Genomic DNA, 17,919 nt, shown 5'->3' on the forward strand with positions numbered 1-17,919 from the left:
CACGTTGATACTTATATCCTAATATTCATATTTCATTGTGAAAATTGTATCCTATCACACCTTGTAGCATAGGACCAGCGCCAAGTGGGGGAGCCACTTCTCGTTTTATAGTTTTTTTACCCTTCCTCACTGGTGATCCGGCGGTGGCTGCGATGACGCTGTGCCACAAGCACATCGTGGCCGCCAGGATCACTCAGGAGGTGGTCACAGCCTTAGAGGGGTGGAAAGGGGTGCCGATTTTAGACCTATTAGGACTGTCCGTGGCATCCTCCCCCCTCTTACAGAGTCTTGCCTGTCCTCCTGGTCTGTGTCCCAGCGTCCACCTCTGCCCGTCTTCGCCGCACGTACAGTGGCTGCTGCTCTCTCCCACTGGTCTCTTTCGCTTCCTGGTTCCGGCTTTGCCGGTCACGTGTCCGGGGCACTCCGTCTGTGTAATATCCTTCCCTCTACAATTAGAGATTGGTTTGATAACAATATAGCTCTGTGGGTTGATTTGAGTTAATGCATGAAAATAATGATGCTAAAGGGACGCTTAAAGATGCTCCTACGCGTATCTGCCCATCTGGGCCTTCGTCAGGGAGCATCTTTCGGCGTCACTTTACCATCATTTTTTTCATGCATTAACTCAACCCACAGAGCTCTATTGTTATCCAACCGATCTCTAATTGTAATGGGAAGGATATTTTATCCTTCTCGTATCCTGTTCAATAAAAACATGTTTAAAAAGTTAGACTAGTGTCTGTGTTTTTCTTTGTTACATGTTTATTCTCAAACTGTCCATGTGTTTATTTGCATTTTTCTTTGAACCACAGGTGCCAAGGTACCCTGGTAACAGGGCACGCTGGCACTTGTAGTTCTCCAAATTCCAGCAGGCCCTGCCAGTCCAGTCATGCTGAAATCAGTAGTTCAACTAAGACAAATCGTATTTTACAATATTTAACCCTATCATTACTCCCGTACCCACTTCCCTGGAGTATGTGGAAAAACCCTGGCGCAATTGGCACTAGGGCTGGACATACCCAGAAGAGGACCCACATGCATGTTTGCGGGCCTGACTACCCTGGAAAAGCCAAGCCTGGTGCCAACTTTCCCGGGAACTGTCTGGAATCATGGCAAGAGGCCCCCTTATACTGTGACATCCTCTATGGTTCCAGGCAGCAAGTCAGGCTGGCCATGCCCCGTGCTGATTACCTCAAAATCATAGTACACCTCATGTTGTTTTTTCCCCTGACTTTGGTGTAACCAGTACTTCATTCCACAAACAGGCGGCACAGGCAGGAAAAATTAAACTAGAGTCAAGTTGTGATAAACCAACGTTCAATGCAGCTCAGTACAATACATATATAATGTATATACGGAAACCCCTTCCCTCACTTTAAATTATTTGTTTGCCCCTGTTTTAATCTTGGTCCTGGTGTTCCCAAATAAATCACATGGACTGGTGTGGCTATAGTAATATAATAGCTCAGTGTCCAATGCGTTTAGTTACTACTGGATTATATAAATTGGATTAGTGCAAAATGAAGCATAAATAATGTTCCCATATACAGAAAATACAGGCATTTTACCATTTTATTCTACAATATTTTATTGTACTTTAATATCAATAATAACAATTCTATAAATGAAAAGAAATGTAACAGTTTTAAACAATGGATTTTTACATACAGTACACTCCTTTCTATTACACGGTTTAAAAAGTTTACTACCATTACACACAAATATCTTAAGACATTATTGCTGCTAATTCAGATTTCTAAATGGTACCGTACATCCTACAGTATATTAGAATGAAGTAAATGGCACAAGATGTAAACAGTTGTTTATTGCAGAGTTTTGCAAACTCCGTCTTTACAGTCCAGGTTTTAAGGAGATCCCTGCAGAAGTCCAGATGGTTTCATCAAACTGAAGTACTAATTAAGTCACCTGTGCTCAAGCATGGATATCCTTAAAACCTGGACTGTAATGGCTAAGTTTGGGAAAGTATGATTTATGGGCTGTAACTGAATGGATTCATTGTAGTATTATACCACAGTTACTGGAATCCTGCACATATAAAACTACAGGAAGGAAATATCCTACAGTGGGCTAATTTGTATAATACATGAGCTATTTCTATTAATTTATAAATACATTTACAAAAAGATTAAAATAAAAAGTTGATGAGATTTTGAAAAATCTATTGACTTGGTTTACAACTGAAACCAAAAGCTCATCTGCAATGCCTTCTTTACAATAAGTGGATACTGTATATAATAAATAGGATCGCCAATCTTATATTGTTTGATTGACAAGTGTTTCACCTGTCCTCATCTACAGAGTTTTGCACAGAGAGGATTATAGAACATTCCCATCTCCACTCTCAGACTTTAGTCTATTCCCATCTACAGTTAGCGTCTCAACTAAAAGGTTGGTGGTCACAAATAATTTCATGCAAAGTCGTTTCAACTACTGTTTTCATGGATATTAGGTAATTTCAGCCAATAATAGCCTCCATTTTTGGGTTCACAAATGAAAAGTTTTTGAACATATTTTGGTCCATGCTATTAACCAATGTCCTGTCTGTACTGGATAATCTTATTTTCTCATTCAAAAATTCCTTGTCAAAGTTACTGCAGTCACTGGCAGATTTCTGATTAGGGGAAAAAGAAAACATAACTAATTAATAAATACATTTCATGTTGCATGTTCATTTTGAGAGTGAGAAGGGCAGTGCTGCCATCAGAAATTGTGGGGCCCGGGACTGATGAAAAAAAATAATAATAATAAAAAATTCTATATATATAGGAAGATAAAAACAAATATATACTGTGTATATATATATATATATATATATAGTCATTTGTAAAGGAGGGCACTCACCAATTTTTTGTAAAATAGTAGCTGTAGTTTTAATATCAAATCATCAAGTCATTGTGCGGATAGTCTCTTCTATATATATATATATATATATATATGCTCATGTTAATTGTGTGTAGCCGACACAGTGCCACTGTTAAATTGCTGGTGGTCTGTATGTTTTATTTTTAGTGACATACAGTCTGGTTTTTTCACCACCTGCACTAACCCCGTGGCGCTATCCAGGCTCATCCATTATTCTATAGTGTAAGATTTGTGCATACTCCAGGACTCTTTCTCTTGGTGATGGATTTCTCACTTGTTTATTATGTTGTTATGGTTACAGCCTGACCGGACACAGCGCTGTAAGGCGCACGTCGCAGGATTGTGACGTCACTGGCTGGGCGCCCTGCACGAGACGCACATCGCTAGACACACAGGGTGTTCTTCTATAAAGGTAGGATCTGTTTCTTTTGCTTATTGTTCTGACGAAAGTTTAGTTAATAAACTGAAACGTTAACAGCTACTCATGGTGTGTGTCACCTATACTTACTGCAACTTTGAAATCCTTGGAGTGCCGCCATCCACAAGCTATATATATATTTATTTATGTTTTAAATAATATTCCTATGCTCATACGGAGCAACACCATATTATGCCCCTTGCACAATATTAAGTCCCCACAGTAATGCCCCTCAGAGCCGGCCATAGGCATAGGCAAACTAGGCAATTGCCTAGGGCATTTGATATGCCTAGGGGCATCAGCAGCTTCTGCTGATTAAAATGATATGCGGCATGCCTATATTCTGTGTGTAGCATTTCATATGCCGATACAGCCACAGTCTCACACAGTATATATGCATGCTGCATATCATTTTAATCAGCAGGAGCTGCTTGTGCATCCTAGCCACATAGCAATGCAAATAAAATGCATTTTCATAAAAAAGGTGCCCGACGTTAGCATTGAGGCAAGATTTATGAGGACACATCTGTATCCAAGCAGAGGCAGAGGTCACAGTGTTAGTGGCAGTGTGAGTGCTGTGTGTACTGTATGTGAGTGGGTTGGTTGTGCAGTAGTGTTCGGAATATGTGTAAGGAGCATTATGTGTGTCATGTAAAAATGATTTCATAATGTGCAACATATGTGTAAGGGGCACTATGTGTGTCATTATGTTTATAAGGACATTAATAATGTTTCTCATATGTGTAAGGGTGCATACACACGGTGAGATTCGGACTTATCCGATTCTCACCGTGCGACAGGGGGCCGGGTCGGCACTTAGCCAGTATCGCAAGCACATAATAACTGTGCTTGCGATGCTGGCTATGTGCGATTTCAATCCTGACTATCTCTTCTATAGAGATAGTCAGGATTGACTTGCCTGCACAGCCTATTTTTTCTTCCGATGCCGACCGCGCGGGGCCGCGCATCGGCATCGGATCGGGATCGCAAGGTGACTGTCACCTTGCGATCTGCACTATATTTTCTTCCGATTCTGACTATATAGTCAGAATCGGAAGAAAATATCTTACCGTGTGTACACACCTTAAGGGGCATTACTGTGTGGAATTATGTGTATAAAGGCATTACTAATGTGTGGCATTATGTGTATAAGGTGCTCTACTATGTGGCGTTGCGTATAGAAAGGGCACTACTGTGTCATCTAATGTGAATAAAGAGCAATGTGGTGTGGTGTAATGTGAATAAGGAGCAATTCAGTGTGATGTAATGTGAATAAGGAGTTCTACTGTGAGAAGTAACGTTTATAAGGTAAAGTGGTACTACTGTGGGATGTAATGTGAATTATGGACACTATCGCATGATCAAATGAGAATAAAGTTGCAGTACTGTGTGGCGTAATTTGAATTGGGGTTACTATTGTGTGGCCATGCCCCTTCCCAGCAAAAACACACCCCTTTTTGGGCTGTGCGCTAAATGTGCGAACTGTTCCTATTTAAAATATAGGGGGTACAAACACCAAAATAAGGACTGTTATGGGTTAGGGGTGATGGTGCTGGGAAAGAGGTGCAAGGTCAGAGGCGGAACCAGCGGTGGTGCTAGGGGGCACCAGACAAAATCTTGCCTAGGGCATCATATTGGTTAGGGCCGGCTCTGATGCCCCTGACACCATATTATGCCCCTACAGTTATGCCCCTGTCACCATATTATGCCCCACACAGTAATGCCTCTGTCACCATATTATGCCCCACACAGTAATGCACCTGACACCATGTTATGCCCGTCACCATATTTTGCCCAACACAGTAATACCTCTGATACCACCCACATTAATACCCTTGTCATCATATGCCCCACACAGTAATTATAATAGTACCTCCTTGTTGTCAGGGGTTTTGCTCGTTGTCAGGGGATTTCCCCACCACCACAGCTGTTCGCACCTACCTGCCTGCTTCAAATGAAAACTACAGAAAACATCTCTGAAAATTTCCACCACCTCAGAGGAGACAGTTATTAAAGATACTAGAGGCCATTTTGGAATGGACATTTTCAATACAGCGCTGTGGATGGCAGTGGGCAGACAGACAGGCAGGGCCGGGTCCAGGTATGTTCCAATAGAGCGGCCGAACAGGGAGGGCGCTACACTTAATGGGCGCCGCTATTCTCGCTGCCATATTGGAGCCTGGAGCCAGCGGCAGCGGTCGTTCAGCAGCCCCCAATTATCTTGAAGCTTCCTGATATGTAGAGAGGAGGTGGAGCCTTGGCAGTCCTCTGGTGGGGGCCCACCCTCCTGATCATGTGCAGCGGCTTCCAGGGGCAGAGAGTGAAGACGGCTCTGCAGCTGCGCTACATACACCATGCTGCAGGCGGGAGATGAGCGCCGGCGGTGAAAGCGTAATAGTCATGGGCAAAGAGATACAGTGAAGTGAGTTGAGACACATGACTCAGCTCAGTGTAGTGTCTCGAAACAGTGTCTCGGTTCATGGCTCTTTTGTAATGCATTGCAGACTGTGTACATGCAGTGAGTGCAGGGACTGCTGGCAGTGCTGGGACTCGTGGAGAGAGTGACTCAGACGGTATCAGGTCTTTAGGTTGACAGTCATCAGGTCGATCACTGAAGGTCGACAGTGAGCAGGTTGACACATGAATAGGTCAACATGGGCAAGGTTGACACAGTTTTTTGGGGGCTTCCAGGACTTTTTCATACCTCCTCTATCCAAGTTAGCATAGAGTTGGTTATAAACTTTGTGGCGAGCGTAGCGAGTCACCGCACACGAAGCATGGCGAGCGAATACATTTCAATTGTTTGTGGTCCCAGATGGAAATTCAGATCAAGAACCCCGCCCCCCAAAAAAACCTGTTGACTCTTTGTGTGTTGACCTTACCCATGCCGACCTTCCATACACGTCAACTTAGTCATGTGTCAGCCTTCAATGTCGACCTACTCACTATCGACCTTCAGTGGTCGACCTAGTGACTGTCGACCTGGACAGGGTCAACCCAATGATCCACACCCGACTCAGACCTCTGGTGGTGTGTCAGCTATTCAGCTGCGCTGGATGAATCATTAATCAATCTGATGAGTGTGAACTGTCTCAACTCAGTGTGACAGGAAGTCAGGCACAGCAGCAGCCCTGACACTGAGCAGCATCATACCGCTCCCTCCCAGGGGGTGTCACCCAGGAGTGCTGCCACCCAATCACTGTGACTGACTGAGAGAGGCTACTGGGGGCTGTCAACACACCAAATTGTGACTGACTCGAATCATTTCAACTTCTAAATGATTCGAGTCACTGTATTGTGACAGCAACTCAGTAGCCATCTCTACAGCGTAAGTGTTGTGGCTTTGGCATCACACACATCAGCAGCCATGCGTGTGGGGAGACACAACAAAGAGGAGAGCGGATCATGGATGTGAAGCAATGATGCTGACTGTGAATTAACTTATTTAGCTGATAGTAATTAAATCAACAGTGTGGCAGTTGTAGGAAGCTGCTGCCATCTATTACTTTCATTATATTTAAATCAGAAATATGACAGTAAAGAAGAGTCCTTTGATTTTTTTTAAAGGGTAAAATAGATGCTTTCATTAAATGTAATTTGTATATATGTATGTGTTGATATACAACTACTTTTATATTGAAAATTAGACTCCTAATCTTCTTCCTACTATCTACACTCCCTTCAACAGCCGTAGAGTTTTCTCTGCAGAAAATTAGTAGTATAGCCGACACAGGTGGTAGTGATGTTCTTTATTATTTTTTTCTATTATACAAATTTGTTCTTTCATTGTGAGATGCTAACAGAAATGACGAAATCGGGAAAACAATAGCTAAAATACTGGAGGGTGATTTTTTTTTAATAGTAATTCAGTAACCATTAACTACTATAGTTTTAAAAAAAATGTTTTCTTAAATTATATTTGTGTTCTAAATCTTTCTTGGAAAGTTTTGACACATGATTTTATATATATATATATATATATATATATATATATACACATACAGTTGGTGGTCCGGCTCTCCCGTCAGTGATATTTGTGCGCTGGGTGCCTGAACAAGGAAGTGACAGCAGCAGCAAGTGGATGGTACGGCACTCCAAGCGTCTTAAATAAATCAGTCTTAAACCAGCATAGGGAACGACAACGTTTCAGTGCTTTTATTGTAGCACTTTCGTCAGGTCAGCATACAGACTAGTGAACAAACATACCTTTATAGCAGCCATAGATCCCCCAGTGACTGGCGTCTTCCGGAAGGCGGATCACCCGCCCGCTCCGGCCGGCGCTCAAGCGATGACGTGCAACAAGGCTCCGTCATCATTGTGCTCCCCATCACCAAGACAACGGAATACACACTGTTGAAACATAGTAAAGTACTCCTCAATCATTATAGCATATCGCCCAGTATTTAAATTAATAAAACAATGGCTACCAACCCTATACTATACAATGTTATAAGGCTTGATGCCATATATGCAGATGAGATAGAAATAAACATATCGATAGGCATATACAGAGGATATGTGCATATTCTACTCTATCCAGAAATTGCTAGCAGACACTCCTCTACAATAGCAATCCAACATAGATTGCCACACTATTACACAAGGGTTGAATAATAGCTGTAACACTAAAAAAAGCAACCAAGGCCAATGTGATAATTCAAGCCTCTTGGATGTACTGTATCCAGTCTATGAATCCATTGTGATTCTAGTTGCAACAATCGTCTTCCACGATCTCCCCCTCTGGGCAGAGGTTGAACCTGATCGATCATTCTGTAACGTAATGACACCAGGGGGTGACGGGCCTGGCTAAAATGTCTGGCCACCGACTGTTCACTATCCCCCTTACTGATCGCGGCCTTGATTGCTGACCTGTGGGCTGCCATACGTTCCTTGAACATACGTTCGGTCTTACCAACGTATGACAGCCCACAGGGGCATATAAGTTGGTATACCACAAATTTCGATGAACAAGTAAATTGATGTTTAATGTAAAATGTGCGGCCAGAGTGTGGATGCTGGAATGTCTCTCCAGCGATCAGGAACTGACATGTGGTGCAAGTGCACCTAAAGCAACCCTTCTTTAGGCCCTGTCTTTCTTCAAATCTAGGGGAACGAGTCGTTATATCGGTACGAACCAAGATGTCTCTAAGGTTCTTACCTCGTCTATAGCACGACATCAACTTAGTGTCTGCAAGCTTCAGTTCTGGATCACTTTGGACGATATGGTAATGAAGTTGTGTCCAGAAGAAATCTATCATGTGTCTGAATACATGGTTGAAAAAGAGAGTCCAGAAATAGTGCTGTAGGTTGGAACAAAGATTGTCTGGCTGAAATTATGGGGCATCCAGGGGGGTTAACCATGGATTTATGAATCTTCGGTATAGTGTAGAGCACAGGCATAACAGGGTGAGCTGGAACTAATGCCTCTCGGATCTTGCTAGAGATGACCCCCTCTCGCACCCCATCATCAAGCATAGTAATCAGTTCTTTCTTATACCTAGCTGTGGGATCTTGACTGAGTCAGCTTCTTATAGGTTACCAGGTCTGCAAGTTGGCGTTCAATTTCCAATTTATATTGCTCAAGATTTTGGATCACCAATGCTCCCCCCTTGTCAGCAGGTCTAAATATAATTTGTGACTGTGCTGCTAGATGTTTTAATGCTTGTGTTTCCAACTTTGACAAGTTGTTGCGAACTGCAGGAATATTCTCCAAAAATTCTCTCTTTTTCAACCATGTATTCAGACACATGATAGATTTCTTCTGGACACAACTTCATTACTTAAGAAATTACAACAACTGCCAAAATTAGACAAGGATGTATTACTTTGTAGCATTGATGTGCAAAGTTTATACACAATTATCCCACATCAAATGGGGTTAGCCTCTGTAGAACGATATTTACAAGGACATGCTGAGTTTAAGGGTCCGAATGTTCAATTCTGTGTGCAGCTTCTTAATATGATTTTGACAAAAAAATTATTTTTACATGATGGTAGCATTTATCTTCAATGCACGGGGTGTGCTATGGGGTCCTCAGTGGCCCCGGCATACTCCAATATTTTTATGTTTGAAGTAGAGCAACAAATTTTTTTTTTGACAATCCTGATATAGCCGATAGAATTATATTTTATTGTCGCTAAATCGACGATTTGCTCCTTTTTTGGAAAGGATCCCGACAGGAGTTGATGGGTATACTTGACCAACATAATAGGCAAACCCATCCGGTGAAATTGACATACATCATAGAGGATACTTGTATCAACTATCTTGATGTCAAAATCACCTTGGAGGCAGGATATATTCAAACATCTATATTCTCAAAGCCGACTGATCGGAATAACCTTTTACATTATGCTAGCTTTCATCCAATACCTCTTAAACAAGGTTTGCCGTATTCACAGTTTGTACGTGTCAGACGTATTACGTCTGATCCCATTTTGGCTGAGACCCAAATGAATCAGATGATGAGATAAAATTTATTGAGAGAGGGTATCACATTGATTCATTAGAATAAGCAAAGAGTAGGGCTCTCAATTTGGATAGAGCAGACCTATTAGAGAAACAGTCTGTAACAACTCAAGCATGCCCTATTATCCCCTGGGTTGGTCAGTACAATGCTGCTAGTAAGGGAATCAATCAGATATCAAAAAATCTTTGGCATATTGTCCAAAGTGATCCAGAACTGAAACTTGCAGACACTAAGTTGATGTCGTGCTATAGACGAGGTAAGAACCTTAGAGACATCTTGGTTCGTACCGATATAACGACTCGTTCCCCTAGATTTGAAGAAAGACAGGGCCTAAAGAAGGGTTGCTTTAGGTGCACTTGCACCACATGTCAGTTCCTGATCGCTGGAGAGACATTCCAGCATCCACACTCTGGCCGCACATTTTACATTAAACCGATTTACTTGTTCATCGAAATTTGTGGTATACCAACTTATATGCCCCTGTGGGCTGTCATACGTTGGTAAGACCGAACGTATGTTCAAGGAACGTATGGCAGCCCACAGGTCAGCAATCAAGGCCGCGATCAGTAAGGGGGATAGTGAACAGCCGGTGGCCAGACATTTTAGCCAGGCCTGTCACCCCCTGGTGTCATTACGTTACAGAATGATCGATCAGGTTCAACCTCTGCGAGATCGTGGAAGACGATTGTTGCAACTAGAATCACAATGGATTCATAGACTGGATACAGTACATCCAAGAGGCTTGAATGATCACATTGGCCTTGGTTGCTTTTTTTAGTGTTACAGCTATTATTCAACCCTTGTGTAATAGTGTGGCAATCTATGTTGGATTGCTATTGTAGAGGAGTGTCTGCTAGCAATTTCTGGATAGAGTAGAATATGCACATATCCTCTGTAAATGCCTATCGATATGTTTATTTCTATCTCATCTGCATATATGGCATCAAGCCTTATAACATTGTATAGTATAGGGTTGGTAGCCATTGTTTTATTAATTTAAATACTGGGCGATATGCTATAATGATTGAGGAGTACTTTACTATGTTTCAACAGTGTGTATTCCGTTGTCTTGGTGATGGGGAGCACAATGATGACGGAGCCTTGTTGCACGTCATCGCTTGAGCGCCGGCCGGAGCGGGCGGGTGATCCGCCTTCCGGAAGACGCCAGTCACTGGGGGATCTATGGCTGCTATAAAGGTATGTTTGTTCACTTGTCTGTATGCTGACCTGACGAAAGTGCTACAATAAAAGCACTGAAACGTTGTCGTTCCCTATGCTGGTTTAAGACTGATTTATTTAAGACGCTTGGAGTGCCGTACCATCCACTTGCTGCTGCTATATATATATATATATATATATATATATATAAGATGGAGACAGGCGGCACTCAAGCAGACTCAATTCATGTGAAAAAAAGCGGTCTGTTTATTCCGACATGTTTCGGGGAACTTCCCGTCCTCAGGGCCTAACAAGCCAAACTAAACCACAATAAAACCTTATATACCCACCAAACAGTAATGAGACATACAAACACAGCTATACTCACCTGTGTCACGGCGCCAAACGTCCGCCCGAGAGTCCTGCCGCGCACTAGAGTCGCCCGCCGATGACGTCACACATGGAGATCACGCCGGACCGTCACCATGCCAACGGGACGCTCCTTCGTTCAACTCTACTGTCCGCCCCGACCGGAAGCGTACATACGCGTCCCTCGTCACTAGACCCTGTGCAGTCGATTGGTCCATGGCACAGGGAGGTTACCAAGACAACCTAGAAATATGAACAAAACAAAACAAAACAATAAGCCGATAGACATAACTATAAATGAACAACATAATAACATATATATTAAAAGAGCAGTTGCAAGGGACTGATGCCCCTGATTCCCAATATCACACCCCGCCACTTAACCCGAGAGAAACCCTGATTAAATGAACAGCTATGCTAACTATAACAGCACCCTAATAGGGGGAAATCAATAGATATAATTATAAGTAACACTGTAATCCTAAATTTTCATTGAGGCCCCCTGGGGACAGTGTACCCAATGTAAAAATCCAACGTGTCTCCCTCTGCAATAGTATCCTACCCCTATCTCCTCCCCTAAGCGTACTGGGCACCTGATCTATTAATATGGCTCTAATACTGGCCACACCGTGTTTGGCAACTAAGCAATGGCGAGCGAAAGGTTGTTCACTACTCCCTTTTTCGAGTGCCTTCTTAATGGCACTTCTATGAAGGGCCATACGCTCGCGAAACTGCCTTATAGTCTTGCCCACATAGGCAAGACCGCAAGGACATGTGAGTAAGTAGACCACATGTGTAGATGTACATGTGAGACTGTGTTTAATGGTGAATTTCTTACCGGTCAATGGGTGGTTAAAAGATGTACCTGTAATTAATGTATTGCACGTTGCGCATCCTAAACATCTATAACAACCTTTTTTAGACCTAAGGAAATGTTTTTCTTGATGCTTAGTAAGATTAGACACATCAAGTTTAACTACATAATCACCAATGTTTCTGCCACGAGTGTGACTGGGTAACAAAGAAGTATGTGCTAGAGATGTCAAAGCAGGATCGGTCTGGACCATAGGCCACAGTCGTTTAGCTCTTCTAATCCTGTCATCAGATCCAACAGTATACTTGTTAACCCAAGGTAACCTAGGGTTTGATGAAGCCTGTGTCCTAGGCCTAGGACACAGCGCTACTTCTCGGGGGATTTCCATGGCCCTCTTTCTAGCCTGATTTAAAGCTTTTAATGGGTAGCCCCTTTCTGCAAATTTAAGTAGCATGGCTTCCATGGCTTTATCAGTCTCTACCGGATCAGAAGTAATCCGGCGGACACGCATGAACTGCGAAAATGGCAAGCCTCTGCGTAAAGCAGGCGGATGATAACTCTGGAAACACAATAAGGTGTTGCGGTCCGTGCTTTTGACATAAAGAGATGTGACCAACTGCCCATCCTGGATGGTGATGCTAACATCTAAATAATTAATCACCCTATCATCGATTACATAGGTAAACTGTACTGCATGTTGCGTGCCATTGTGTTCCTCCCACAAAGTACTCAATTTGTCCCTGGGGCCCCGCCACAGCACGAGCAAGTCATCAATGTGACGTCTGTACAAGATGACTGCCGATGCTACAGCGGAGTCCATGGAAAACATTTTCTTCTCCACCTGGTACATGAACGCGTTCGCGTACGATGGGGCCACAGCAGACCCCATCGCACATCCCGCGACCTGTAACCAGATTTTACCATTGAAGATAAAGTAATTACGTCTGAGAATGCGATCTAATAATGACAAAAAGAAGGACACATCAGGGCCTGTATAGGCCTCATTGTCCTGTATCAAAAGTCTAACAGCCTCCACACCTGCATCATGTGGGATGCAGGTGTAGAGGCTGGTGACATCAGCACTGCAGAGTAAAGTCCCCTCGGGCAGGGGGCCCAACCGCTGCAATTGAAGCAGCAAATCTGTCGTATCTTTTAAATAAGAGGGCAAGGCCTGTACACAAGGGTTAAGATAAGAATCCAGATAGACCGATATTGGATGGTATAAGGACCCCCTGGCCGACACTATGGGGCGGCCAGGGGGATCCACCAACCTTTTATGAACTTTGGGCACAGTGTAGAAAAGTGGAACCCTCGGGTGATCAACCTGTAAACTTTTACATATATGTGTAGTGATCAAGCCCTGGCCCACAGAGGTCTCGAGAAAGGTATCAAGCTCTACCTTATTGCTTCGGGTAGGGTCCATAGTGAGACGTGCATAGTTATTCAGGTCACCGAGCTGGCGCTCACATTCTTTAACATAATCAGTAAGATCCTGTATCACTATGGACCCCCCCTTGTCAGCCTTACGAATAACTATATCTGATCGTTGGGACAGTCCTTTAAGAGCATCTAATTCAAGCCTGGATAGATTCAATTGTATGTCCCCCATTGGCCCAGTCTGAACCTCAGTTTCCAACATTCTAGTGAATGTGCGGATCGTAGGATTTAAGCTGGGAGGGTCAAACTGAGAGCGAGGGGCTATCCTTTGAAGTTGTTTGGGGATCGCTTGACTAGAAGTGGTAACATTGTCCTCCTCTCTGTAGTTGAAATATTCCCGTCTCCGAAGTGTAGAACACTTCGGAGACGGGAATATTTCAACTACAGAGAGGAGGACAATGTCAAGCGATCCCCATACAACTTCAAAGGATAGCCCCTCACTCTCAGTTTGACCCTCCCAGCTTAAATCCTACGATCCTCTTAAAGGACTGTCCCAACGATCGGATATAGTTATTCGTAAGGCTTTCAAGGGGGGTCCATAGTGATACAGGATCTTACTGATTATGTTAAAGAATGTGAGCGCCAGCTCGGTGACCAGAATACCTATGCACGTCTCACTATGGACCCTACCCGAAGTTATAAGGTAGAGCTTGATACCTTTCTCGAGACCTCTGTGGGCCAGGGCTTGATCACTACACATATATGTAAAAGTTTACAGGTTGATCACCCGAGGGTTCCACTTTTCTACACTGTGCCCAAAGTTCATAAAAGGTTGGTGGATCCCCCTGGCCGCCCCATAGTGTCGGCCAGGGGGTCCTTATACCATCCAATATCGGTCTATCTGGATTCTTATCTTAACCCTTGTGTACAGGCCTTGCCCTCTTATTTAAAAGATACGACAGATTTGCTGCTTCAATTGCAGCGGTTGGGCCCCCTGCCCGAGGGGACTTTACTCTGCAGTGCTGATGTCACCAGCCTCTACACCTGCATCCCACATGATGCAGGTGTGGAGGCTGTTAGACTTTTGATACAGGACAATGAGGCCTATACAGGCCCTGATGTGTCCTTCTTTTTGTCATTATTAGATCGCATTCTCAGACGTAATTACTTTATCTTCAATGGTAAAATCTGGTTACAGGTCGCGGGATGTGCGATGGGGTCTGCTGTGGCCCCATCGTACGCGAACGCGTTCATGTACCAGGTGGAGAAGAAAATGTTTTCCATGGACTCCGCTGTAGCACCGGCAGTCATCTTGTACAGACGTTACATTGATGACTTGCTCGTGCTGTGGCGGGGCCCCAGGGACAAATTGAGTACTTTGTGGGAGGAACACAATGGCACGCAACATGCAGTACAGTTTACCTATGTAATCGATGATAGGGTGATTAATTATTTAGATGTTAGCATCACCATCCAGGATGGGCAGTTGGTCACATCTCTTTATGTCAAAAGCACGGACCGCAACACCTTATTGTGTTTCCAGAGTTATCATCCGCCTGCTTTACGCAGAGGCTTGCCATTTTCGCAGTTCATGCGTGTCCGCCGGATTACTTCTGATCCGGTAGAGACTGATAAAGCCATGGAAGCCATGCTACTTAAATTTGCAGAAAGGGGCTACCCACTAAAAGCTTTAAATCAGGCTAGAAAGAGGGCCATGGAAATCCCCCGAGAAGTAGCGCTGTGTCCTAGGCCTAGGACACAGGCTTCATCAAACCCTAGGTTACCTTGGGTTAACAAGTATACTGTTGGATCTGATGACAGGATTAGAAGAGCTAAACGACTGTGGCCTATGGTCCAGACCGATCCTGCTTTGACATCTCTAGCACATACTTCTTTGTTACCCAGTCACACTCGTGGCAGAAACATTGGTGATTATGTAGTTAAACTTGATGTGTCTAATCTTACTAAGCATCAAGAAAAACATTTCCTTAGGTCTAAAAAAGGTTGTTATAGATGTTTAGGATGCGCAACGTGCAATACATTAATTACAGGTACATCTTTTAACCACCCATTGACCGGTAAGAAATTCACCATTAAACACCGTCTCACATGTACATCTACACATGTGGTCTACTTACTCACATGTCCTTGCGGTCTTGCCTATGTGGGCAAGACTATAAGGCAGTTTCGCAAGCGTATGGCCCTTCATAGAAGTGCCATTAAGAAGGCACTCGAAAAAGGGAGTAGTGAACAACCTTTCGCTCGCCATTGCTTAGTTGCCAAACACGGTGTGGCCAGTATTAGAGCCATATTAATAGATCAGGTGCCCAGTACGCTTAGGGGAGGAGATAGGGGTAGGATACTATTACAGAGGGAGACACGTTGGATTTTTACATTGGGTACACTGTCCCCAGGGGGCCTCAATGAAAATTTAGGATTACAGTGTTACTTATAATTATATCTATTGATTTTCCCCTATTAGGGTGCTGTTATAGTTAGCATAGCTGTTCATTTAATCAGGGTTTCTCTCGGGTTAAGTGGCGGGGTATGATATTGGGAATCAGGGGCATCAGTCCCTTGCAACTGCTCTTTTAATATATATGTTATTATGTTGTTGATTTATAGTTATGTCTATCGGCTTATTGTTTAGTTTTGTTTTGTTCATATTTCTAGGTTGTCTTGGTAACCTCCCTGTGCCATGGACCAATCGACTGCACAGGGTCCAGTGACGCGTATGTACGCTTCCGGCCGGGGCGGACAGTGGAGTTGAACGAAGGAGCGTCCCGTTGGCATGGTGACGGTCCGGCGTGATCTCCATGTGTGACGTCATCGGCGGGCGACTCTAGTGCGCGGCGGGACTCTCGGGCGGACGTTTGGCGCCGTGACACAGGTGAGTATAGCTGTGTTTGTATGTCTCATTACTGTTTGGTGGGTATATAAGGTTTTATTGTGGTTTAGTTTGGCTTGTTAGGCCCTGAGGACGGGGAGTTCCCCGAAACATATCGGAATAAACAGACCGCTTTTTTTCACAAGAATTGAGTCTGCTTGAGTGCCGCCTGTCTCCATCTTATATTTTGAGGATCAGCATTGCTTCTCTAGGAGGGCACCGCAGCACCTTACAATTGGGAGAGGGAGTGCCGGGATTACTACATTGTATATATATATATATATATATATATATATATATACACATACAGGTGCTGTCGGGCTATATGATGGCACAGCTCGCACACCCCTTGTAACGGCCCGATTGCCACTGGAGGAATCTGTGGCCACTGTGGAGTTGTTAGATTAAGGACCCTAGGGGATTTATTGGTACAGGAGTTTAATGCCACTGCAGTGACCTATGGACATTAGGGGGATAAGGACAATGCATTGGGCGATCTATTATTACTGGGATGGAAGCTAGGGGCTAAATACACTGGGAGAGCTATTACTACTGGGAAGTGGGCTAGGAGTGGGGGTCAAAGCCACTGGAAGATTTATTACTACCGAGGAGGGGTCTACGGGTTAAAACCACTGGGAGATCTATTGCATCTTGTGCATCCATTGACATGGGATGTGGGGATGGGGTGAGGTTTGTTTATCAGTACAATGGGGATATATGGACCCTTGAGGAGGCTGGTACTCTAAACCCCTAGGAATATTTTGTTTTCACTAGAATATCTCAATATGTTATTGAAAAATGTTCTTGACTCAATTATGTGAAAACAAAATTGCAATCTGTGATGGGTTTTTTTCTTCCATTATTTTTTATTAAATGAGATTGTCAGTCAGTGTCACATTGATATTACACCTGTACTGTAGTAAGGGTTGTTAAATAGGGGATCCGGTCTGAAGATCGACAGTGTCTAGGTCGACAATGTTTAGGTCGACCACTATAGGTCGACAGTCACTAGGTCGACATGGATGGAAGGTCGACAGGGTTTCTAGGTCGACATGTGCTAGGTCGACAGGTCTAAAGGTCGACATGAGTTTTTCACATTTTTTTTCTTTTTTTTGAATTTTTTCATACTTAACGATCCACGTGGACTACGATTGGAACGGTAAAGTGTGCCAAGCGGTAGCGGAGCAAAGGCACCATGCCCGAAGCATGGCGAGCGAAGCGAGCCATTCGAGGGGACGCGGTGCACTAATTTGGGATCCCGGTCACTCTACGAAGAAAACGACACCAAAAATAAATAAATCCTCATGTCGACCTTTAGACCTGTCGACCTAGCACATGTCGACCTAGAAACCCTGCCGACCTTCCATCCATGTCGACCTAGTGACTGTCGACCTATAGTGGTCGACCTAGACATTGTCGACCTAGACACTGTCGATTTGATGAACCACACCCGTTAAATAGGTACACTTACACTATATATTGGGGGTTATTGTTTTTTTAAACACCATATCATGTAAGCATAGCAAATTGTCCTAAAAGCAAT

The 17,919-nt window shown here is 43.7% G+C and overlaps 1 protein-coding gene across 6 annotated transcripts in view; it reads right to left on the bottom strand.

Moving 5' to 3' along the window:
* Window positions 1–1,622: 1,622 nt before the first annotated feature.
* PRKCQ (protein kinase C theta) overlaps window positions 1,623–17,919 on the bottom strand; it is a 347,815-nt gene continuing 331,518 nt past the window's right edge. For all 6 annotated transcript variants that reach the window (XM_063926808.1, XM_063926805.1, XM_063926807.1 and 3 more), the window contains one exon: window positions 1,623–2,632. In XM_063926808.1, the coding sequence (XP_063782878.1) occupies window positions 2,477–2,632 (156 nt within the window). In that variant the 3' untranslated portion in view covers window positions 1,623–2,476. The remainder of the gene's footprint in view (window positions 2,633–17,919) is intronic.

This window comes from Pseudophryne corroboree, chromosome 6 (genome assembly GCF_028390025.1).
Source record: "Pseudophryne corroboree isolate aPseCor3 chromosome 6, aPseCor3.hap2, whole genome shotgun sequence".
Lineage (NCBI taxonomy): Eukaryota > Metazoa > Chordata > Amphibia > Anura > Myobatrachidae > Pseudophryne > Pseudophryne corroboree.